This window comes from Malaclemys terrapin, chromosome 1, assembly GCF_027887155.1.
Source record: "Malaclemys terrapin pileata isolate rMalTer1 chromosome 1, rMalTer1.hap1, whole genome shotgun sequence".
NCBI lineage: Eukaryota > Metazoa > Chordata > Testudines > Emydidae > Malaclemys > Malaclemys terrapin.
The window spans coordinates 256,852,270-256,877,910 of NC_071505.1; the positions used below are offsets into that span (position 1 = coordinate 256,852,270).

The 25,641-nt window shown below is 41.5% G+C and overlaps 1 protein-coding gene across 1 annotated transcript; it reads right to left on the bottom strand.

Annotated features, from left to right (window-relative positions):
* Positions 1 to 17,606: 17,606 nt before the first annotated feature.
* LOC128838644 (zinc finger BED domain-containing protein 5-like) lies at positions 17,607 to 23,873 on the bottom strand. Its single transcript, XM_054031043.1, has 3 exons — positions 23,784 to 23,873; positions 20,084 to 20,130; positions 17,607 to 19,125 (listed from the first exon to the last, which is right to left on the bottom strand). Exons 1-3 carry the CDS (start codon positions 23,871 to 23,873, stop codon positions 17,607 to 17,609), a joined length of 1,656 nt encoding a protein of 551 aa, XP_053887018.1.
* Between the last annotated feature and the right edge of the window lie 1,768 nt (positions 23,874 to 25,641).

A 25,641-nucleotide genomic window follows, 5' to 3' on the forward strand; every position in this document is an offset into this window, starting at 1 on the left:
ATCCTCTATGCTCTCCCATTTATAGCAGGTTGCAGCTGTAAGTGCCTGCCTCCATGACTAGCAGATCTGGCAGCTGCGTGGGGGTGTGATCAAGCTGCTTGCACGTAAACAGGAGAGACTCTGCTCCTATCTTGGTCTATGCTCTGTATGGGGTTTGTAGACCCCATTACAATGTGATCTTAACTTTAGGAAACTTTTCCTGTCAGGAGACCTGCAAACTGTAAGATTTTACCTATATCAGGTACAAATATGGTATTTCCTCACTCACAACATCATATAGCATGTTTGCAGAGTGCCTCATATATCATTGTAATGATCCTGTATATAAAATGGTTTTCATCTGTTTAGGCAACATAAAAATGCTTTAGAAAAACAAGAAAGACAAAAAAAATTACAACCTCTTATTTCAGTTGATAACATCAGAAGAAACAAAATGTACTTAGTGACTTAATTTGTTTTGTGGAGGTTGCATTCTAAAAGTTGAAAAATCCATTAACCAGCAACTAAGTTTAAGAAATAGCAATATTCTAACAGAAAATGCAGACTGATAGGCAACAGATTCTGGCTGACCTTCCATTTATTCAAACACACACTGAGCTGAGTAAAAGCTTTTTCTGGACTTGTGCAGCTGCTACATGGCCCTGATGGAATGAGGTCATATTCTCAATACTGAAGTGTATTGATCTGGTGTTATTTATATTGGTGTTTTAGAACTATGCTCAACATATTGTTATATTCGTTCTAAAGATTCTCTTTGGACACAAAGGTAATTTGTCCAGTCATTGTATGCTTAAGAGTGTGTTGTGCTTGTAAAGTGTGTGTTACACCCCCTGCTGCCACTTAATGAAGCTACTTACTTCTTTAGTTCAAGAAGCAAATGTTTGTTCTTTGGTGCTGAAGGTCTTAGGGGCAAATTCTATTGACGACCCATTACTTGTTATCTCTCTAAGGTCCTAATTCAGGAAAGCACTTCAATCCCACTTCAGGACAGCAGTTAACATTAAAATACAAGGAAATCCATAATGTGTTCCTCAGAAAGAGAAAACATTTTCAAGGGTCTGCAGATGGTGTGTGGTGTGGGTCTAGAGGCAGCATAGATTACTCATCATTGTCACCAACAAAAGCAGATACAATAAAAGATATAGTCCCACCCATCTTGTCTCTCTAAGCTCTCAAAAAGTAATTTCTGCCTCCAAGTGTTAGTGAGTGACTACATAAAAATGTACATTGAACATAAAATCACTCATGGGGAGGGAGAGGTGGGGGGGAGTGAAAATTAAGCATTGTCACAGAAATGCTTCTGCTACTAGCTGTGTGTCACAAATGGTCGCCAGGGTGTTGGGTGGGATTGTATTGGGGCAGTTAATGTGGCCACACTGCTAATTTTAGGTGATAGCTAGAATATATCTACCTCCCAGCAGCTATGTAGATGTACTCAAAAGATTAAATTAATCCTGGTGCAGCACAAAGCTTGTGCATCACTTGAGTCCCAACTAGAATTAGGACATTTTAGCGCTCTACCTTTGCTGACAGCTCTGTCTGCAGGCATTCAAATTCTGGACCTGAACTAGTTCTGGGATTTAGGATACAGCACTTCTTGTTTATAAAGCATAATGCTGTAGTTAAAATTTGGATGATCAGTTAAGGTATTGTCAAAAAGCCATTGTGATTATACGTCATATATAGGGCTGCCGATTAATCACAGTTAACTCATATGATTAACTCAAAATATTAATTGTGATTAAAAAAATTAACCATGATTAATCACACTGTTACACAATAGAATACCAATTGAGATTTATTAAATATTTTTGATGTTTTTCTACATTTTCAAATATATCAATTTCAATTGCAACACAGAATACAAAATGTACATTTTATATTACTTTTCATTAAAATATTTGCACTGTAAAAATGTTAAACAAAAGAAATAGTATTTTTCAGTTCATTTCATACAAGTGCTACAATCTCTATCATGAAAGTGCAACTTAAAAAGATAGTTTTTTTTTGTTACATGACTGCACTCATAAACAAAACAATGTAAAACTTTAGAGCCTACAAGTCCACTCAGTCCTACTTTTTGTGCAGCCAATTGTTAAGAGAAACAAGTTTGTTTACATTTACTGGAGATAATGTTGCCCACTTTTTAATTACGGCACCTGAAAGTGAGAACAGGTGTTTGCATGGCACTGTTGTAGCTGGCGTCACATATGTGCCAGATGCGCTAAAGATTCATATGCCTCTTCATGCTTCAGCCATCGTTCCAGAGGACATGCTTCCATGCTGATGACGCTCATTAAAAAAATAATGCATTAATTAAGTATGTGACTGAACTCCTTGCAGGAGAATTGTATGTCTTCTTCTCTGTTTTACCCGCATTCTGCCATATATTTCATGTTACAGCAGTCTCGGATGATTAACAACATTAATATGTTGTTAATTTGAAGAACACTTTCTCTGCAAATTTGATAAAATGCAAAGAAGATACTAATGTAAAATTTCTAAAGATAGCTACACCACCTGACTCAAGATTAAAGAATCTGAAGTGCCTTCCAAAATCTGAGAAGGATGAGGTGTGAAGCATGCTTTCAGAAGTCTTAAAAGAGCAACACTCTGATGCAGAAACTACAGAACCCAAACCACCAAAAAAGAAAATCAACCTTCTGCTGGTGGCATCTGACTCAGATGATGAAAATGAACGTGCATTATCAAGCAGAACTCATCAGCAGCATGGAGGCATGTCCTCTCGAATGGTGGTTGAAGCATCAAGGGACATGAATCTTTAGCGCATCTGGCATGTAAATATCTTGCGACTCCAGCTACAACTGTGCCATGCAAATGCCTGTTCTCAGTTTCAGGTGGCATTGTCAACCAGAAGCAGGCAGCATTATTTTCTGCAAATGTAAACAAGTGTGTTTGTCTGAGCGATTGGCTGAACAAGAAGTAGGACTGATTGGACTTGAAGGTGCTAAAGTTTTACATTGTTTAATTTTTGAATGCAGGGGATTTTTGTACATAATTCTACATTTGTAAGTTCAACTTTCATGATAAAGAGATTGCATTACAGTATTTGTATTAGGTGAATTGAAAAATACTATTTATTTTGTTTTTTTACAGAGCAACTATTTGTAATCAAAAACAAATATAAAGTGAGCATTGTACAATTTGTATCCTGTGTTTAAATTGAAATCAACATATTGGAAAATGTAGAAAATATCCAAAAATATGTAAATAAATGGCATTTAAATGAATGGCATTGAAGGAAAAGGCTCAGGTAGGGACCATCAAATTGTGAAAGTAAATGCGTGGTTACGAAGGTGATGTCGGCAAGAGGGCTTTGGATTCCTCGATCATGGGATGTTGTTCCAGGAAGAAGGATTCCTAGGAAGAGATGGGATCCACCTAACAAAGAGAGGGAAGAGTATCTTTGCAGGCAGGCTTGCTAACCTAGTGAGGAGGGCTTTAAACTAGGTTTGCCAGGGTACGGTGACCTAAGCCCTGAAGTAAGTGGGGAAGTGGAATACCAGGAGAAAACACAAGGAGGAGGGTGCAAGAGGGTGGGACCTCCTGATTAATACTGAGAAAGCAGGGCAATTGGCTAGTTATCTTAGGTGCATGTACATGAACACAAGAAGCCTGGGAAACAAGCAGAAAGAATTGGAAGTTCTGGCACAGAGACTTGGGTGGGGCAGCTCACATGACTGGAGCACTGTCGTGGATGGGTATAGAGTGTTCAGGAAGGACAGGCAGGGGAGGAAAGGTGGAGGAGTTGCACTGTATGTAAGAGAGAGGAATGATTGGTTAGCGCTCCAGTATGAAACTGGAGAAAAGACTTTTGAGAGACTTTGAGTTAAGTTTAGAACTGAGAGTAACAAGGGTGATGTTGTTGTGGGCGTGTGCTATTGACCACCAGACCAGGAGGATGAGGTAGACAAGGCTTTCTTTGGACAATTAACTGAAATTTCCAGAACACAGGCCCTGGTTCTAATGTGGGACTTCAATCACCCTGACATCTGTTGGGAGATCAATACAGCAGTACACGGACAATCAAGGAAGTTTTTGGAGAGTGTCGGGGACAATGTCCTGGTGCAACTACTGGAGGAACCAACCAAGGGCCATTCTCCTCTTGCTCTGCTGCTTATAAACAGGGAAGAATTGGTAGGGGAAGTGGAAGTGGGTGACAACCTGGGCAGCAGTGACCATGAGACAGTTGAGTTCAGGATCCTCAATAAAGGAAGAAAGGAGAGTAGTAAATACGGACCCGGGACTTCAGAAAATCAGACTTTGACTCCCTCAGGAAAGTGAAGGGCAGGATCCCCTGGGCGGCTAATATGAGGGGGAAGAGAGTCCAGGAAATCTGGCTGTATTTTAAAGAAGCCTTATTGAGGGTGCAGGAACAAACCATCCCGATGTGCAGAAAGAATAACAAATATGGCAGGTGACCAGCTTGGCTTAACAGTGAAATCTTTGGTGAGCTTAAACACAAGAAGGAAGTTTACAAGAAGGGGAAACTTGGTCAGAGGACTAAGGAGGAGTATAAAAATATTGCTCAAGCATGCATGGGTGTAATCAGGAATGCCAAAATACAACTGGAGTTGCAGCTAGCAAGGGATGTGAAGGGTATCAAGAAGGGTTTTTACAGATATATTAGCAACAAAAAAAGGTCAGGGAGAGTGTGGGTCCCTTACTGAATGGGGGAGGCAATCTAGGGACAGATGATGTGGGAAAAGTTGAAGTACTAAATGCTTTTTTTGCCTCAGTCTTTACAGACAGGGTCAGCTCCCACTCTGCTGTCCTGGGCAACACAGTATGGGGAGGAGGTGAGCAGCCCTCAGTGGTAAAAGAACAGGTTAAGGACTATTTAGAAAAGCTGGACATGCACAAGTTCATGGGTCCAGATCTAATGCATCTGAGGGTGTTGATGGAATTGGCTGATGTGATTTCAAAGCTATTGGCCATTATCTTTGAAACTCATGGTGATTGGGGGAGGTCCTGGATGACTGGAAAAAGGCAATATAGTGTCCATTTTTTAAAAAGGGAAGAAAGAAAACCTGGGGACTACAGACCGGTCAGCCTCACCTCACCTGTCCCCCAAAAAATCATGGAGCAGGTCCTTAAAGAAACCATTTTCAAGCACTTGGAGAAGAGGAAGGTGATCAGGAACAGTCAACATGGATTCACCAAGGGCAAGTCATGCCTGACCAACCTGATTGCTTTCTATAATGAGATAACTGGCTCTGTGGATATGGGGAAAGTGGTGGACGTGATACCTTGACTTTAGCAAAGCTTTTGATATGGTATCCCACAGTATTCTTGACAGCAAGTAAAAAAAGTATGGGATGGATGAATGGACTATAAGGTGGATAGAAAGCTGGCTAGATTGTCGGGCTCAACGGATAGTGATCAATGTCTCGATGTCTAGTTGGCAGCCGGTATCAAGTGGCATGCCCCACGGGTCGGTCTTGTGACCAGTTCTGTTCAACTTCTTTATTAATGATCTGGATGATGGGATGGATTGCAGCCTCAGCAAGTTTGCAGATGACAGTAAGCTGGAGGGAAGAGGTAGATATGCTGGAGGGTAGGGATAGGGTCCAGAGTGACTTAGACAAATTGGAGAATTGGGCCAAAAGAAATCTGATGAGGTTCAACAAGGACAAGTGCAGAGTCCTGCACTTAGGACAGAAGAATCCCAGGCTAGGGACTCCAACATAAAGCCTAAGGTATACCATGTTAATTCTCTTAAGCCCTTTTATTCCAGAGAATTAAACGTTTGCCAGTTTACAGCCCAGGAAACAGATGACGCGGAGTGGCCTGAAGGTGTCTACTGTGAAGGAAAAAAGGATGGTGGCGTGGAAGAGGTGAACCTCTCCACGACCCTTGGACGTCTGCAGCGACAGCAGATCAAGGAGCTGTGCACAAGCTTTGCACCAATTTTCTCAGCCACTCCAGGATGGACCGAATGGGCATACCACTCCATTGACACAGGTAATGCTCACCCTATTAGAACCCCACCCTACCGGGAGTCACCTCATGCCAAAACTGCTATACAAAGGGAGATCCAGGACATGCTACAGATGGGTATAATCCGCCCCTCTAAGAGTGCATGGGCATCTCCAGTGGTTCTAGTTCCCAAACCAGATGGGGAAATACGCTTTTGCGTGGACTACCGTAAGCTAAATGCTGTAACTCGTCCTGACAACTATCCAATGCCACGCACAGATGAGCTATTGGAGAAATTGGGACATGCCCAATTCATCTCTACTTTAGACTTAACCAAGGGGTACTGGCAAGTACCACTAGATGAACCCGCTAAGGAAAGGTCAGCCTTCGTCACCCAGGCAGGGGTGTATGAATTCAATGTACTCCCTTTCGGGTTGCGAAATGCACCTGCCACCTTCCAAAGACTTGTAGATGGTCTCCTAGCGGGATTGGGAGAATCTGCAGTTGCCTACCTCGATGATGTGGCCATTTTTTCTGATTCATGGGCAGAGCACATGGAGCACCTGGAAAAAGTTTTCAAGCGCATCCAGCCGGCAGGACTAACTGTTAAGGCTAAAAAGTGTCAAATAGGCCAAAACAGAGTGACTTACCTGGGGCACCAGGTGGGTCAAGGAACTATAAATCCCCTACAGGCCAAAGTGGATGCTATCCAAAAGTGGCCAGTTCCAAAGTCTAAGAAACAGGTCCAATCCTTCTTAGGCTTGGCTGGATATTATAGGCGATTTGTACCCCACTACAGCCAAATCGCTGCCCCGCTGACAGACCTAACCAGAAAGAAACAGCCAAATGCAGTTCAGTGGACTGATGAGTGTCAAAAGGCCTTTAACCAGCTTAAGGCAACACTCATGTCTGACCCTGTGCTAAGAGCCCCAGACTTTGACAAACCGTTCCTAGTAACCACAGATGCGTCCGAGCGAGGCGTGGGAGCAGTTTTAATGCAGGAAGGACCGGATCAAGAATTCCATCCTGTTGTGTTTCTCAGTAAGAAACTGTCTGAGAGGGAAAGCCATTGGTCAATCAGCGAAAAGGAATGCTATGCCATTGTGTACGCGCTGGAAAAGCTACACCCATATGTTTGGGGACGCTACAGTGGCTTCATACCGCCAAGGGAAATAACAAAAAACTTCTTCGGTGGAGTTTAGCTCTCCAAGATTTTGATTTTGAAATACAACACATTTCTGGAGCTTCTAACAAAGTGGCTGATGCACTCTCCCGGGAAAGTTTCCCAGAGTTAACTGGTTAACAATTATTCTTGGAATGAAACATATTGTTAGTTTTTATATAATCAGTAGTATGTCTAAAGGTACATGTGTCTTATTAACTCTGTTTTTTCCTAGAACTCCAGGAAGAAATCACAGCCAGTGTGGAACCGAACGTCCAACACTATCTGTGATTTGGGGGGCGTGTCATAACTATAAAGGGAAGGGTAACAGCTGTCCTGTGTACAGTACTATAAAATCCCTCCTGGCCAGAGACTCCAAAATCCTTTTACCTGTAAAGGGTTAAGAAGCTCAGGTAACCTGGCTGGCATTTGACCTAAAGGACCAATAAGGGGACAAGATACTTTCAAATCTTGGGGGGGGAAGGCTTTTGTTTGTGTTCTTTGTTTGGGAGGGTGTTCGTTCTCGGGACTGAGAGGGACCAGACATCAATCCAGGTTCTCCACATCTTTCTAAACAAGTCTCTCCTATTTCAAAATTGTAAGTAAATAGCCAGGCAAGGCGTGTTAGTTTTCTTTTGTTTTCTCAACTTGTAAATGTACCTTTTACTAGAGTGTTTATCTTTGTTTGCTGTACTTTGAACCTGAGACTAGAGGGGAGTCCTCTGAGCTCTTTAAGTTTGATTACCCTGTAAGGTTAATTTCCATACTGATTTTACAGAGATGATTTTTACTTTTTTTCTTTAATAAAAAGCCTTCTTTTTAAGAACCTCATTGATTTTTCCTTGTTTTTAAGATCCAAGGGGTTTGGATCTTGATTCACCAGGCGTTGGTGGGAGGAAGGAGGGGGGATGGTTAATTTCTCCTTGTTTTAGATCCCAAGGGGTTTGGATCTGTACTCACCAGAGAATTGGTGAAAGGTTTCTCAGGGCTTCCCAGGGAGGGAAAAATTGGGAAATGGTGGCAGCGGAACCAGAGCTAAGCTGGTAGTTAAGCTTAGAAGTTTTCATGCAGGCCCCTACATTTGTACCCTAAAGTTCAAAGTGGGGATCCAGCCTTGACAGGGACCGACTGGCTAAGCAGCAGTTCAGCAGAAATGGACCTAGGAATTACAGTGGATGAGAAGCTGGATATGACTCAGCGATGTGCCCTTCTTGCCAAGGAGGCTAATGGTATATTGGGCTGCATTAGTAGGAGCATTGCCAGCAGATCGAGGGATGTGATTATTCCCCTCTATTCGGCACTGTTGAGGCCACATCTGGAATATTGCATCCACTTTTGGGCCCCCCCACTTAAGAAGGGATGTGGACAAATTGGAAAGAGTCCAGTGGAAGGCAACGATAATGATCAGGGTGCTGGGGCACATGACTTTCAAGGAGAGGCTGAGGGAACTGGGCTTATTTAGTCTGCAGAAGAGAAGAATAAGGGGGGATTTAATAGCAGCCTTCAACTAACTGAATGGGGAGGGGGTCAAAAGAGGATGGAGCTAGGCTGTTCTCAGTGGTGGCAGATGACAGAACAAGGAGAAGCGGTCTCAAGTTGCAGTTTGGGGGAGGTCTAGGTTGGATATTAGGAGTAACTATTTCACTAGGATGATGGTGAAGCACTGGAATGGGTTACCTAGGGAGGTGGTGGAATCTCCATCCCTTGAGGCTTTTAAGGCACGGTTTGAAAAGCCCTGGCTGGGATGATTTAGTTGGTGTTGGTCCTGCTTTGAGCAGGGCGTTGGACTAGATGACCTCTTGAGGTCTCTTCAAACCCTAATATTCTATGATTCTATGATTCTATTATTGTTTAACAGTGTGATTAATCAGAATTAATTTTTATCGCTTAACAGCCCTAGTCATATATATAACATCCATTTAATACCAAAACAGCAGCATATGTGCTATATAATATTATGAATTATAAGTATAATATACATACGTAATTAACAATATAATTACTATAATATAATTAATTTTAAAAATACATAAATATCCAGAGTGCCATAGTTAATTTCAGAACAAGTAAAAAGTACCTGCTGGTCTGTGCCATTTCTACAATTTAGAACAGAATATAGAATAAAAATAATTATACTGCCTTATTGTGTCCTTGTCCTATCGCAAGTTTAGCAACTAAAATTTGACAACAAGTCTTATGCTCTGTGTACACTGATGCTTCTTATCTCCCAAGCCCCCTGTGTAAAATCAAGGCCCTACAGAAGTTAAAGGGAATTTTGACTTTGACTTTAATGGAGTCAGGAGTTTACCCTTTCTATCTACTACCTTCCTCTTTTATGGTTAGCTCATTTTTATTTAGATTAATGATCATTGATCAATATTTACTTTAAGCTTTACATGATAAACAAAAGCAAAATGTAAAAAACAAAAACAAAAACCCACATTGTTTAAATCTTGCCATTGAACTGACATATTTTCCTCATGCCACACATATATCCCATCAATATCTTGGTTTCAAAAGGTCACACAGAGTGCATGATAATATTAGTGTTGCAGAAAGTGCTTCAGGAACATGTTTTATAGCTTCAAGGAAATATTTGTATTTCATAGAGTAGTCACAACATTACCAATGTTGATATCATGAAAGCACAATAAATAGGTGCATAAAACCTACATCAATTACAAGGGATTATGACTGTTGCTCTGAGGACAGCGGAACTTCCTATTTATTTCTAAAGTCATTCCTTTTAAATTAAAAAATACATATATGTAGGAATACATGGATTTGAAAACCTGAAATTTTTGGCAGCAAGGTATCAATTTAAATATTGATTTTGTTGTGTCCCTTTTTATAGCTTTTGAAAGAGAAGTATTGCATGTCTGTGGATGGATAGTCCATTAATCAAACTAGGGAACACTGCAAAAAAATTAACATTTACACTTACATAATTTAATGAATAACTCAGATATTAAAATTCTAGACTACATTCTGTGCCATGAAAATGAATTTTCAAGATGTACTGAACCTCTACCATAGGAAAGTCTTCTGCAATTATCACCTGTGGAGCGCACTCACTCACTCATTCACTCAATCTCTCTCTCTCTCTCTCTTCTACAAAAAACAAAACAACAAAAAACAACAAAAACAACCACATAGATACAAGTGTTGGATAGTGATATGCTACATTTCAAAGTAGATATTTACTATCCTATTGCTATAGAGAATGTGAAGACTTTGGTTAGAGCTAAGAAATTTTATTTGCACATTAGGCTAAAGTACAGGACAATTCAACTGCTTCTCTTCTGCTAAAAGTAGAGCAGTGGCTTCCTTTCACAAATTATCATCGGCTGGGGGAAAACTCAGTGCCACTTCCTCCTGCCTCTTTGCTAGCTGCTAAAATTAGGAAGTAGCAGGCCTGAGAATCGGAAGTGGGAGCAACCGGAGGATATGGTGCCTGGTTAGGAAGTGTATGGGCATTCTAAGACTTCCTCAGAATAGATAGAGCAACACTGGCATCTCATAGGAGAAAAATTGTCCATGCTGGGAGTCAGTGATGGTGCTTGGGTATGCAGGACTGTGAATATCTTTGTTATCCCCTACCTCCCATGTGAGGGTGTCTTGGCTGGGTAGCAGCTCCCTAACACCACCAGTTTTCACCCACTCAAACACTCTCCTCTGAGCTATGCCAGTCCTGTCCTTACCTTTCAGGTAACAATAGTGCACCCCAGTGCCCAAGTCCCATTGCATTGTTGACCTTTGGTATTCAGCCCATGACACTAGCTCCTCACAGCAATACCAGATCCTCTGCCCCTAAAGGAATAGTGTTCCCATTTACTAGTTTTACTTTAAACTACCACCCCTGTAAACCATACAGCACTTGTGAGCACTTATAATAAAGCAAAAGTAGGTTTATTTAAGAAAGAGAAAAGATTTAACTAGAAACAAAGAGAGTGGTGGAAAGAAATAGTTACATTAGAAAACAAAGTAATCAAATGTGAACGTGGTTCTACACTTTTTAATAGTTACCTTTCCTATTGAATAAAGTAGGTTGCGCCTACCCAAAAGTTCAGCCTGTAGCAGAGCTCGTTGGCTTCACAGGAACCAGGATCCAATTTTTCATGAGAATACCTCACTTCTCAAACTGTTTCCTCAAGAAAAGGATTCAGAGTTCCTCTCCCTCATCTGTGTTATACTAAAACAGTACACCGCTACCTCGATATAACGTGATCCGATATAACACGAATTCGGATCTAATGAAGTAAAGCAGTGCTCCGGGGGTGCGGGGGGCCTGCGCACTCCAGTGGATCAAAGCAAGTTCTATATAACGCGTTTTCACCTATAACGCGTTTTGATTTTTTGGCTCCCGAGGACAGCGTTATATCGAGGTAGAGGTGTATTTTATTTCTATTCATAGACAGGGCAAACCTCTGTCTTGTGGTAATGTTCCTTTTTTTTAACCTTCAAGAGGTTTGGTTTGTTTGCAGTTTTCTCTGATTTTTTTCCATTGAAAGTATTGAGATTGAGCAAGACCAAATAATGGAGCCTTACATTGTATCACACGCTAAACATGGCAGAGTGACAACTCCCTTCTGTCTGAACAGGCCATACTGACACATATTATCCCCTGGTGACTAATTTTTACTCCAAGCACATAAAGTGTACTTTTAATACAAATACTTTATTCCTTAGATATTATCTATACATCCATCTCACAATGATTATGAATCTTGACAAGTTGTAAGCTTTTTGTAGATATCTTACATGTTATTCTTCATGGATATATATCCTGTAAGACATATGTTCGGGGTAGTGAGTTTGTCAGGTCTGAGTTGAGAGTTGTTTGCAAAGAAGACGGGACTCTTTGCCTAGGAGACACTGTGTCACAGATTCCAGCCCTATTCTTCAATTGAAAGGTCAGTCTCTTCCCTTGCTGATTCTGTCTGCCCCTCTATGGAAGGAAAAAGGTAGGACATGCATCCTCTAGTCCTCTCTCTTCTTCACCATTAAAAAAACCTGGCACCAAATTCCTCTTCCATAATGAGGATCAAGGGGAAACAGAATGGCCCTGTAAGTTCCCTCTACCCCACTGGCTTTCCATAGTGGATTGTATTATAGCAGAGGGTAACTTCAAGTTCTAGGGCTGTTCTGTTACACAGTTATATTGTTTGTCCTTTATTCCCTTGTCCTCATTCTCTTCCACATGCCTTGTCATATCACAAAAGTTTATGTAATGTCGCTTCACCACATGACTTCAACACTCATGGCAACCACCAGAACTGGTGAACTTACCCTTCTTATTTTGATTTACCTTAACTTCTTCTGCTTAGCTTATAAACTCCAGAGAGCTGTGATTTCACATCAGACAAATAGGCTAGGGGTGCTGAGCCAGAATCCTCACATATATCTGTGTCTAGGCATCCTCTCAGCAAAGATCAGGGTTGGGGATGTGCCTTGACATCACTCCAGCAAGTTAAAGGTGCTGCCACTTACCTTCCCTAGCTAGCATACTGGGATATTAAATAGCTAAGATTTCCATGTTTCTTCCTAGAATTCCAGAGTGGTGAAGGCAGTTGAGAAAATAAGTTGTGTCCCTCCACTGAGCTCCAAGCTCTATGCACACCTTCTGCACTTTTTAATTTGTAGATAATGTGGGAGATATAGGTTTCATGAACAGCAAACTGCTCCTTCCTCATGGAATATTTGTAAGAGGAACTGTGTGGATTTTTCCTGTTGCTCCCTCTATGATTTTTCACACAGAAGAGAGTAAATTTCTCCCACAATATTTTTGTGGTGTTCTAATTATATTGAGTTTTTTCTTGCTGCACCTCATGTTGATCTGAACAGTGTGTGTCTAGATCTGTTTGTATTCTCTTTGCACAAGCCAGGGAACTTTTATTTCCTACATAATTCACAGCTTTCTGTAGTGATCACACAAAGTCAATACATGCACTTAATGTAACAATAAGAAGAGAGAGAAACAAACTGTAGGTGTGTTCATTCTGTTGTAGTGATTGTTTTTAGCAAGTTTTGCCTGAACATGTGGTGCAGAAATTTTATTTCTCTGCAATATCATTAAATTCATGAGTGTAAGATACAGGAGAATTGCAATTGTATTGCTTTTCTTTTTAAAGTTCTGTAACTATTTGTGATAAAACTGTATACCATTTCACTGTACTGTATTCATAGAAAAATCCAGCTGTTGGACTTCCCTTATCTCCCATTTTTATGAGTGTCACATCCTTTCTTTGTTTTGTTCTTTTGACTTCCTCAGCTTCCCCACTTTTGATAGGCTAGGTACTGCCCTGAGCATCAGCTACAATAACAATGGGAAGACGAACACGCCAGATACCTGAATACAACAACAAAATCTTCCAACTCACTGTCCCTTTAAGGGGTGGTACTGTGCTGAAGGGGTCAGAGGGCCACTATTCTGGTACACAGAATATGCAGAGTTTGGTGCCCATGGAAAACTACCCAGCATTGGATTCCAACAAGCTGTTTGGACATGTGTATATATGGTTGAATCTATACTTGAAGCTGGAGGTGTAATTTCTAACGTAAGGAGACCTATTCCAACTAGCTCTGAACTAGATAGTACACTACAAATAGAGGGTAGCTGTGGCAGCGTAAGTGGTGGGAAGGGCTAGCTGACCCGGGGGCATGCCTACCATATCATCTGGGTATGTACTCAGGGCAGCTAGGCAATTCTCGCAGTCACACTGCTGCAGTTGCACTCTGTTTATAGCGAGCTAGCTCAATGGGAGCTAGTGCAGATATGTCTCCTCAAGCTGGAATTTCCACCTCCAACTCAAAGTGTGGACATACCGTGTGTGTGTGTGTGTGTGTGTGTGTGTGTGTTTGGATTATGGCAAACGTTATAATAAAATGCTCCACTTTAAAATGGCACAATGGTCTGGGAGTGTAACAGTGACCAAATACACAATGGGATTCACAAGTATTTTAACAATTAGGATCAATGAGTTTAGTCACTGTTCTTCATGGGATTATATTATTTATTGTTTGCTAGTATGTGGATGTCTGTTGGGTATTCATGAAAATGTTCATGAATCCACCATGTTTAGGAAAATGGTTATTCATCCCAAATGTTGTACAAGGTATGCTTTTTTCCATTCATCTTTGTTTATTATTAATTATTTGACATTCATTATTTTCCTGCTTTAAAAGATTCAGGCCGGACAATGTAACAACACCATCTCATGAAACAACTAAAATAGTGAATAGCAAAGTAGAAAATAGTGGAAGCGAACAGATTGTGATCAATCTACTGACTGACATTTCTTTGCATAAATACTTATGAGTAATATACTTTCATAGTAACATACTTTCACAGTAACTGGGTCAGTCCATGAAAAATATTCAAAAAGAATAAAGGGCTAAATTCATGTTAATAATTTGTGAAACACATAATTTTACCACTATTCTTTAATGCATGCACCCTTTCACATTCCATGTATATTCTGGTATGTTGACCTGGAATCTGAGTTTCTTAGACATCAAGGTCAGTCTGGGTAGAAGAAGGAGATTAGATTAGAAGATATGCAGCTCATCATTACTTGGATTTGATCAGTTTATATGATCAGCATCTGTGATGATGAGCTCATTATAAATATTTAGATACATTACTATCGTATAGATTATGGAACTATCATATTAACAATATTAATTTATCCATTTTCTTGGTAATATAGCCTTCACGACAGTCTCTATACCCAGAAATAAACATACAAATACATTAGAACTGTTTAGAAAATGCTTTCTTTTTCCACACAATTTTTGACTTTTTGGTGAGATATTGAAAGCCAAAAGATTTTGTCCAAAACAGAAAAAAAATGGCACAATCTGGAAATACCACAGTTGTGCCTCATGGGCGTTGTAGTTTAGATGCCTCATGCCCCCATTTTCCTGTATGGACCAGGCTCTCTGACTGGGTTTTCTCTTTCATACCTGTGTTCACCTGTCACAGAGTCACTGTGATGCATCATGGAAGTCCATGGACATGGTGCCTTGTGGAGATGTAGTGATATTGGGGAATCACAGCCTATAGAGTAGCTTAGGGGCCTACAAAGGCCCCATAAATCCAAAAAGCCAGTTCCACTAAGGAAAGTGGCTATTTAATCAGTGTAATGGCACATCTGTGTCTCCCAGCCCCATTCCTCCTTCTAATTGCCTCCACCCCACCCCTAAAAGCCCACTTAATTGCCGGGAAATAGATTGCCTCTGTATAAAATGTCAGTTGTGTTTATTAAGAGCCAGAGGAAACCAGCTGCAGTGCACAACAAATTCTATTGGTCCTTCAAAATCAAGGATCTATAGTAAAAATTCTTCAGTACCATCTACTGGCAGCTTGTCTTTTAAATAACTATGTACATATATTTAGAGAAAGCAATCCTGTAACAGTGTTGAACCTGTGGTATGGGATATCACCTCCGCTCACCTTTCCACATAATAGCTCTCTTTCTGTCAGGTCCCTCTGTGGCCATAATGAGAGGGGCAGTGTTTGGCCCTTATTGAGCATTGGACAGGAAGAATATTGTGAAATGCCAGAAGGAAAAGTGACTGACTATAAAGAGGAACACTAACCAAAAAAAAAAAAAAATGCTCTGTTCCAAGAAAACAAAAAATGAAAATAATTTCTATCATGACTAACAAATAACAGCTAAAATAACACATGGACTTCTTCAATTTAGATATAAAAGCTTCCTTCTCTGAGACAAATGGATGGAAAATTCAACTAAGTGCTTTCTGATCTACCTCTTATTCCCTAAGCACTGGTCTAAGCCATTGAGTCTATAAAATATGACATCTTACCCCCCTCTATAAAAAACAAAACAAAAGAAAATCTAGTCAAAATAATATTTTTGACTGATCTATCATCTTCCCTCGGTATACACTAATCTTAGCCAAATATTATCATAATTTCCATATACAAAAAATTCAAGTCCCTGAATGTTTTAATGCATTGTCTTAGACCAGGGGTGGGCAAACTACAGTCCGGGGGCCACATCCGGCCCTTCAGATATTTTAATCTGGCCCTTGAGCTCCTGCCACGGAGCGGAGTCCGGGTCTTGCACCGCTCTGTGCATGCTGTGGCTCCGCACAGCTCCCGGAAGCAGCGGCATGTCCCCCTCTGGCTCCTACATGTAGAGGCAGCCAGGGGACTCTGCACACTGCCCCCAGCCCAAGTGCCGCCCCTGCAGCTCCCATTGGAACCAGAGCCAATGGGAGCTGCGGGGCAGCACCTGCGGCCGGGGCAGTGCACTGAGACGCCTGGCTGCGCCTCCGCGTAGGAGCTGGAGTGGGGGACATGCCACTGCTTCTGGGAGCTGCCTGAGGTAAGCGCCGCCTGGAGCCTGCACCCCGACCTCCTCCTGTGCCACAACCTCCTGCCCCAGCCCTCATCCCCCTCCCGCCCTCCAACCCCCTTGGTCCCAGCTCGGAGCAACCTCCTGCATCCCCAACCTCTCATCTCTAGCCCTACCCTGGAGCTCGTACTCCCAGCTGTAGCCCTCACCCCCCTGCACCCCAACGCCCTGCCTCAGACCAGAGACCCCCCACACACCCTGAACTCCTCATTTTTGGCCTGACCCCAGAACCCGCACCCCCAGCCAGAGCCCTTAACCCCTCCTGCACCCCAACCCCCAATTTTGTGAGCATTCATGGCCAGACATACAATTTCCATACCCAGATGTGGCCCTCGGGCCAAGAAGTTGGACCACCCCCTGTCTTAGACCTTACAAAATTCACAATATGCAGGCCTCTGTCCAAAATCCATAAAACTTGATCATATTAGATCAGTGTTTCCCAAACTTACAACACTTGTGTACCCTTTTTTGAGACATTTGTCTTACCGGCGTACCTCTTCTCCGATGAAGATAATTTGGGGGGGGGGAGGGTGGTAACCACATTTTTATAACACACTCCTAATTCCTCTCATTCTGGATTAAATGTTTATTAGAAATAAATACAAAATTATATTACATGGAACAAAACTTTTAATAGAAATAATAGTTACATATAGAAATAGTACTAGAAATAATTAAAATAATAGAAGCGAATCAATAGTCTGGCAGAACAGTGTATATATATATATATGGTGAATTCGAATCATTCTGAAATTAAAATATACTGGTTTGGTTAGGTTAGTGAAGAAAGTACTAGTTTTAATATTTACTATTTCGGTATTGAAAAAATTTCAGTACAAACCAAACTATTCAGTGCAAGGGATGGAACTGCTTTTGACCAGACACTATCGCAGGGATATCTGGCTCAATGTTTGTGATCTTAAGACGAAGATGGGGCTCCACGTCAATAAAACAATTTTGTTTTTTTGTTTCGATGCCAACCAGCTCAGAGAATTTGATCTCGCACAAATACGAGATGGGAAAAGGCAGAAGATACTTGACAGCTTTTTCCGATAGAGCTGGATATTCAGAGCTAACCCCCAACCAAAATGACGTCAGTGTATTTTGCTCAAATTTTGTTTTCAGGAAGCTATCTGAAGCAGCTCCAAGAGCTGTTTTTCTTCTGAAGCAGAGAGGTTATTTGGCAATGTTTGAACATTGATGATAAAAGGGTTCCTTATCCATTCAAAGGTGCTGTCCGGTTCAGGGAAATACTTACGAAGATCTTTCTGAAAGCTTTCCAAATGCTGCTTCATGGTTTGCAACACATCACTATCAAGTTCGTTCGTCGAGTTTATTACTAAGTCATGAAGAGATGGAAAAGAATCCAGTTCACAACGACTAAGACATTTATGCCACTGTTTCAATTTTGTGACCATGGCGCTCACTTTGTCTTGAACATGGAATATGGATATGAGTTTCCCTTGCAAGGATAGATTGAGGTTGTTTAAATGAGCAAAGGTATCTGCAATATATGCTAGTTTGCATAGCCATTTCCAGTCGTGTATACGGTCTCGCAGGTTAAAGGTTTCTTCTAAAAAAACGTGCAGTTCTTCTCGCAGCTCAAACAGGTGATTTAGAACTTTTCCACATGAAATCCAATGCACTTCAGTGTGAAATAGGAGTTGTGTGTAATCACTGCCCATGTCATCACAAAGCTGAGAAAACAGACGGGCGTTCAGAGGGTGGCCTTTCACAAAATTGATTATTTTCACAGCTTCATCCAGTACTTGCTTTAGATCTGCCTGCATGTTCTGGGTGGCGAGTGCTTCCCTGTGAATGCAACAATAAGTCGATTTTGCTTCTGGCGCAACAGCTTGAATACGTACAACAACTCCGTTCTTCGAACCAATCATGGCTCTGGCGCGATCTGTGCTTATTCCAACACAATGACTCCAATCCAAGTCACTGTTTTTGATAAAGTCATTAATAACTTTAAAAATAGCTTCTCCAGTTGTATGTATTGGTATAGGTTGGCAGAACAGAATATCATTGTGGACTTCATTATTCAGATTGTATCTGACAAAAAACAAAAGATTAGATAAATTCACAAAATCAGTGGATTCATCCCCTTGCAGTGCATAGTAGCGTCTCTTTTGTACTCTTGACAATAATTGCTGCTTTACATTTTCAGCCATATCTGTGATTCTACGATGAAAGGTGTTATTTGAGAGGGGAACACGATATATAGCTTTGCTAGCCTTGTCTCCAATCATCACTTGCACCATTACTTTGGCTGCAGGTTTTACTAATGTCTCGCCAATCACTTTAGCAGCTCCGGATTTTGCAATTAAGTATGCCACACTATATGAAGCTTCCAAAGCTTTCATATTTTCACCTCCCATCACATTATGAATTGTTTTCTGGGACTTCTGGGGATCTTTGCACCTATTTTTGAAGAATTCTACAGGTTTTCCCTCGTATTCTTTATGTTTGCTCTTGAAATGGCGTTTTAGGTTGGATGGTTTCATACTTTCATTTGTGAGAGTCTCGTAACAAATCACACATAGTGGAACAGGCTCCACCTCATCACCAGTCCACAAAAATCCTGGTTTAAGATATTCTTCAAAATATTTGCAGGCATTTTCATTTTCTTTGCAGCTGATACATTGAATAAACCTACAGCTGGTTCACACGGTTCACTAATTTTGCCGTCAAAATTGTCTGATGTAGCCATATCACTGCATTTTTCAGCATAATTATCACTAACATTCATATTTCCTTCATAATTTTCTTTTGTACATTTCAAACTTCCTGTTTTTAGCAAGCGATCCATTGTAAATGGGTTTAACAAAAACAAAAAGTGAAATTTTTTATAGTAATACACACCAAGTATGTACTTGCCAGGAGTACTTATTCACTTTTATCTTTTATCCGTCAGTATGACTTCTGCGCTTGCCACAAAGGCACGTGTATTGCCTGGGCCGTGGTAACAACGCACGTGTAGTTTGCATCGGCAAGCCAACTGATTTTTACTGGCATGCTGCTGCCAGCCGGGGTCCCGTCCGCCGTCCCGGCTCAGCCTGCTGTCGGCCTGGGTGAACAGGACCCCTGGCCAGCAGCGGGCTGAGCGGGACCAGTGGCTGGGACCCCGGCTGGCAGGAGCTGGTGGATGGAATCCCGGGCCGGCAGCAGGCTGAGCCGCTCAGCCCGCCACGGGTCTAGGGTTCTGTCCACCGGCCCCACTCAGCCCGCTGCCGGCCCCTTGCCAGCCAGGGTCCCAGCTGCTGGTCTGGCTCAGCCCCCTGCTGGCCTGGGTGAATGGGACTCCTGGCCGGCAGCAGGCTGAGCGGGGCCGGTGGCTGGGATCCCGGCTGGCAGGAGCCGGCAGATGGAACCCCAGACCCGCAGTAGGCTGAGTGGCTCAGCCTGCTGCAGGTCTGGGTCCCCGCCTCTGGTCCCTCTCAGTCTGATGACGGCCCCTTGCCAGCCAGGGTGAACAGGCCATGTATCCCTTGAAACTCTTTCATGTACTACCAGGGGTACGCGTACCACACTTTGGGAAACATTGCCATATGGGAATAGTTATGCAAGTATAATTACCTTTATCTCACTATACCTGTGTTCACACTCAGAGTGGGGGGAGTTGTACTGCTGTAATTCTACCTGTAAGAGTGATACAAATTTTGTGTCAAGACAACGCTATAGTTGAGAAGCATTGACATTATCTAGTAGAAGACAGTGGTACTGAGTAGCGATTCATAATAGCATGCATGTAGTGATGATTGCTGGAAACATAATAACTTTTTCTCAGGAGAGTGTGAACTGAATGCTTATGCTTTGGAGGTTATTCCTGAAATTCCTGATTGGGAGTTTATTCATACTATCTATATTCCTCTTAGTGACCTGGAAATCTATAACCTCTATTTCAGGAAGACAAGATGCCATACAAAACTGGCATTGTGTGGCTTTCTCTTTACCTATATTACTTTATTTGCTAGCTTTCAAGCACCCTAGTTCTTCACTTTCCAGATCATGCAGAAAGGGTACGGGAAGCGGTGTGGGCTGAGGGATGTGCTGGTCGCCACTTCCCACAGCCCCCATTGGCCTGGAGCAGCGAACCGCAGCCAGTGGGAGCCGCGATTGGCCGAACCTGCAGACGCGGCAGGTAAACAAACCGGCCCAGCCCACCAGGGTGCTTACCCTGGAGAGCCATATGCCAAAGGTTGCCGATCCCTGTTATAGTTCTTAATACACAGGCTTCTCAGTTCAAGTCATTGTCGTCTCAGCTTTCTTGTTGCTTCCAGCATAGGTTGAGGAGAGATGCCAAAGCATGATATCACTATCTCCTATTTTATATCATCAGTCCATATGCCTAGAAAACAGTAGCCCAGACATATCCTGGTAGGCTTTGATGAGTCACAGAGTTGAACAATCCCCCATTGTTTGATGTTTGTGCAGCCCTCTTACAGTATTGTAAATCCCTTGTTTAAAACTCCCCTGCTGATTAATGGTCGCTTAATCCTCTCCTGGGAGTGGATCACCATGGAGCAGTAGAGACTCTCAAATTTACAGCACATTTCAGTAACAACCATATAGCAAAATTGCATATCTTCATGCACACTAACAATATACATATTTGGACAGAACAATGGGTTTCAGCTCATCATTACCTTCCATGTGATAGCTTACATGGTATGCTTTGTATAAAGTATATTAATTATATGACGGGGTGAATATGGGGATTCCAGGGTGTTGCTTTGAAGTATAAAGTGCCACACATACAAATAACAATTTGATTTTGCAGCTTCATCTCATTGCAAACCACAGTTTGGGTCCTAGTCTCGTTCACCAGAGCTAAAGAGCAGATCTGCATGAAATGTTTATTTTTACACTATGAACTTGATGAAACTAAGCCTGATTTTGAAGAGCAATACATTGTGCAACAACTCAGATGAAGAAAAGGAAATTCATATAGGGAATAAATTCAGGGCCCCCACTTGAACAAACTGATTTAGTGGGCCTACCTCTTCCCTGATATTCATCACTCAGTAGGTCCTTGGACCCCTTACTTACATTTGTCATCTACACTCACCAAATCAGAGAATAGAAATACATCATGTGATCTATATATCCCATCAAAAACAACCAGCACAGCTTGACTATTATATATTCACAAGTACCATGAACAAAATACAGACCAAGAAATGTTTGCATAAAATAGTTGGGGAATATTGAATATCTATTTATTTCTGTATTCTGTAAAGTGCTATACTAATCTCTGATTAATCATGTTAGATTAAATAATTTCAATTGAGCCTCTTCTTTTGACAGTCTAGAACAGGGATCTGCAACCTTTGGCACGCGGACCATCAGGGAAATCTGCTGGCGGGTTGGGATGGCTTGTTTACCTGCAGCATCCTCAGGTTTGGCCGATCGCAGCTCCCACTGGCTGCGGTTTGCCATTCCAGGCAAATGAGGGCTGCAGGAAGCGGTAGCCAGCACATCCCTCGGCCCACGCCACTTCCTGCAGCCCCCATTGGCCTGGAACGGCGAACCGTGGCCAGTGGGAACTGCGATCGGCCGAACCTGGTGGGCCACATGCCAAAGGTTGCCGATCCCTGGTCTGGAGAATCATTAACTCAGATGTGCAACATGAGAATGAAGCCAAGTTTTAAAGACTATATTTACTGGGGATGGGGACTATGTTTTGATGCTTTTGGTTATGGAGTTTTGACACTATGTTTTTGTTAAACTATGTTGATCCACTTGAAGAGGAACTCATCTAGAGTAACTGGGGACCCAAAAGGGAAACTGAGGCAAGGGGCCACTTGTAGGGCTCCCTGAGGCCAGGAAGTAAGCCATTCATTTACACTCCTGAAATAAGCTTTCTTTATTTTCTGGGATATAAACAGTCCAGTGACAAGAAAAGTTAACAGTTAAAAGAGGTAAACATTGTGAGGATTTTATTTTTTGGCAAAGTACAATGTGTAAAACTGTTCCCCAATTGTGGATGTGTTACTATTGTGAATATTCATTAGAATACTATCTTTTCCCCTAAGGGCTGGTCTACACTGAATGCTTACACTGGCATAGCTCTAATTTCTAAACAAAATTATTTTGAATTGGAAAAAACAAACAGAATTTTTAGTTTAAAAAATGTCTAAATGGAGCATTATGTGAATTTCAAAAGTTTTTTTTCCATTCTTTTTTTCCAAAACCAGCCCTTTCCTGCCTTTTTGGTTTCAACAAATCAACATTTTCCAAAGAAAAAAGCTTTTGTTGAAAAATTCCTGACCAGCTCCAGTAGGAGGAACATTGAGTCATTTGTTGACCTCTGCTATATTGTGCAGAGAGTAGCAAGATGTAGTAGGCTAGGGGGCCAAGCTCACAGTGGGGCAATAGCAGCAGCCACCCCACAGAATTGTCATGCTTCACCCTTAGACACTACAGAAGCCCTCTGAGCAGTAGGATCTCTCTGACCATGAAGGCCAGAGGCAGGAGTTGGACTGCAGAGGAGGTAGGGAGTAAATGCTCTAAAGAGCAAGTTTCTCTTAGACCTGGGTGGATTTCAGATTGAAAAATCAACATACAAATTACTACTTATTACTGGTAGTACTGCTTCTATACCTCCAGACACCACGGAGGGAGGGTTTCAGTCCTGCCACTGGTAGTGATAGCATGGTAGGATGGGTCTTAAAGAATCTTGGGGAAGAAGGAAATTATATGAAGGCATTGGGCCACAACACAGCAACTACTGCCTTCTGAACATATTCTGAAATATGCCTAGATCTCAGAACATCAGTGGCTAAGACGCATTGAACAACTGCCTGTTCCCTGTGGAGGGAAAGCATCCAAGTCAGCACTATGGAACAATTAGGAGGAAATTCAGCGAGTGTAAATGCATCACACTTCCAAGTTTCTACACTTAATTTTCTCACATAGGCGTGCAAGTGGCCCAACATATTGGAACTAATCACATTTAATACCCAATGTCAAAAGATGTTGTACTGCTTAGCATTTGGATTTTCAATCTGGGTTCCATTTACTTACATACACATTATCATTCTCTGCATCTCTTTCTCTCGCTGTAGTTAGACAGAGATACAAAATAGAATGATAGATATGATATATACACATACATGCAACATGGAGTTGCAGCTATCTATCTTTCATCCCAAAGCATCGTTGCAGACATGGGAGCAGTACAGCTTTGCTGTCCATGGAATGCTCCTCCATTGAGCCCAGCCTGCCATGTCACTCTCCTGCAAATGTTGTCCTGTCAGTTAGCCAGTGATTGGCCTCTAGGTCAGACTGACCTTGGTTGTATTTGCATTATTTCCTTTGGCATCATCTGTCTTTTGCAGTATCTCCACCATCATAATCTTTGTGACTGTTGCAAGTTCCATGCCCCAATTCCATATATACATACACACACACTAAACCTAGATAATTTAACAGAGAATGATATCCTTACCAGATGTATTTCTGATCATTCTGTAGAGCTCCACGACAGGGAGATGTATATGTATATGCATAAAGGGGTCAAATTAAGGTTTCCCAGGCGACCTTTATTCTACATTTCCTAACTTTTGAGTGTTTAATTTCACAACAATTCTTTCATTCCAGGGTATGTTTTTAATGTAATTATTTATATGTGCTAGATACTGTTATTTCTATATGATCACATTTATGAAGGGCTGATAACTCCATAGCTTGGATTGTTTTCATGTTTGTTGAAACACAAGAGCCATCTTATTTACCTATATATCACTGCGGGATCTCAGGCAAACAAACAAGAAAAGGGTTGAAATCACTTTGAATGTCTCAGTCACAAGTATATGAACAGAACAATTAACCACTGCATAATTTACAAAGTAGTGATATTTAAATCCCAGACCCCACAGTATTTTCAACTACTGAAATCTAAAAAGCGCAAAACAAAAAAGGACCAGAGATGGAACTCAGTAGAGTTGCATAACCATAACCAAGTGAATATGAAAGGAATAAACTTTTAAGTTAAACTTTTAAAATAATTGCCCAGTAATCAATCTTGTGTAACTATCTTTCAGACAACCTGATCTTACAGGATATAGGAATCTTTCTGAATAAAACTCTCACATGAGGCTTTTATTTTTTCCCTATTTCTAACAAAGTCCCTATTTTAAAACATACGTGGATGTTTCATGTTTGAAGCAGGAGCTAGGCTGGCACCACTTCAGGATGACTGGGGAACATGAGCTGCAAGGTGCAGGAGGAAATGGAAGAGAGGAAGTGGGATCCATGGAGGTAGACCAGAGGATGTGGGGGGGTAGCCATTAGAAAAGAGTGGAGCGGTGAAGAAAAATAGTATTTGCTATATTATCCCCACAGATAATCTGTTTGCCCCATATTGAATCATGATGGGTGCTATGGATGATGTCACCTTAACTGTATATTGGAGGGACAATAATCATAGAAAAGGGGGTTCTGTGGAAGGAAATTTTCTAATTGTTAATGCTATCAGTGTCCCTTTTAAACATGTTTATCTAAGGCATTCTGACACTGCTTCTCTTGTTTTGATTTATTTCACAAATATCTTTTAAGTACAAAGGCAACAAAATTCTCACTTGACATTGCCATTTTCTTTTAAAATTGTATCCTATTGTAGCCGATGTCACCCCTTTTGTGACTTTTTTGCCCTTTACACAACCAAAACAATGTGAAGGAACCACGTGGGCACAAATAGCCACATTTGCTAAACATACACAACATGGCAAACTTAATCACATGCATTATGAAGATTTGGCTGTTTTCTGGTAGCTTCTGAAACATAGAACACAGTGTGCTCCGCTAGGGGACTCACAAACCATTTAAGGCAATACCATCTTATTCCTATACACTACAGTTCCCTATGATGACAGCATGAGACCTGTATTTTTGAACATTTAGAACCAAATCTTAGCTAATTATATACTCTCTCCACTCCCAAAAATTACCATAGTATCTGAATACCAATCTTTCTCTCTCTTCCCAGCAGTAGCTGAGCTATACACTGGAGCTTGGCGGGAGGGAAAGAGTGCATCATCCTCCCTTTCTGGCTTTAGAGAAGCAGTAGAGCTATCCTTTAGCTACAGTAATCCCTGGGTCCAGTATGTCCCTTCCAGGGTATAAAATAAGTGAGTATGGGGGAGATGG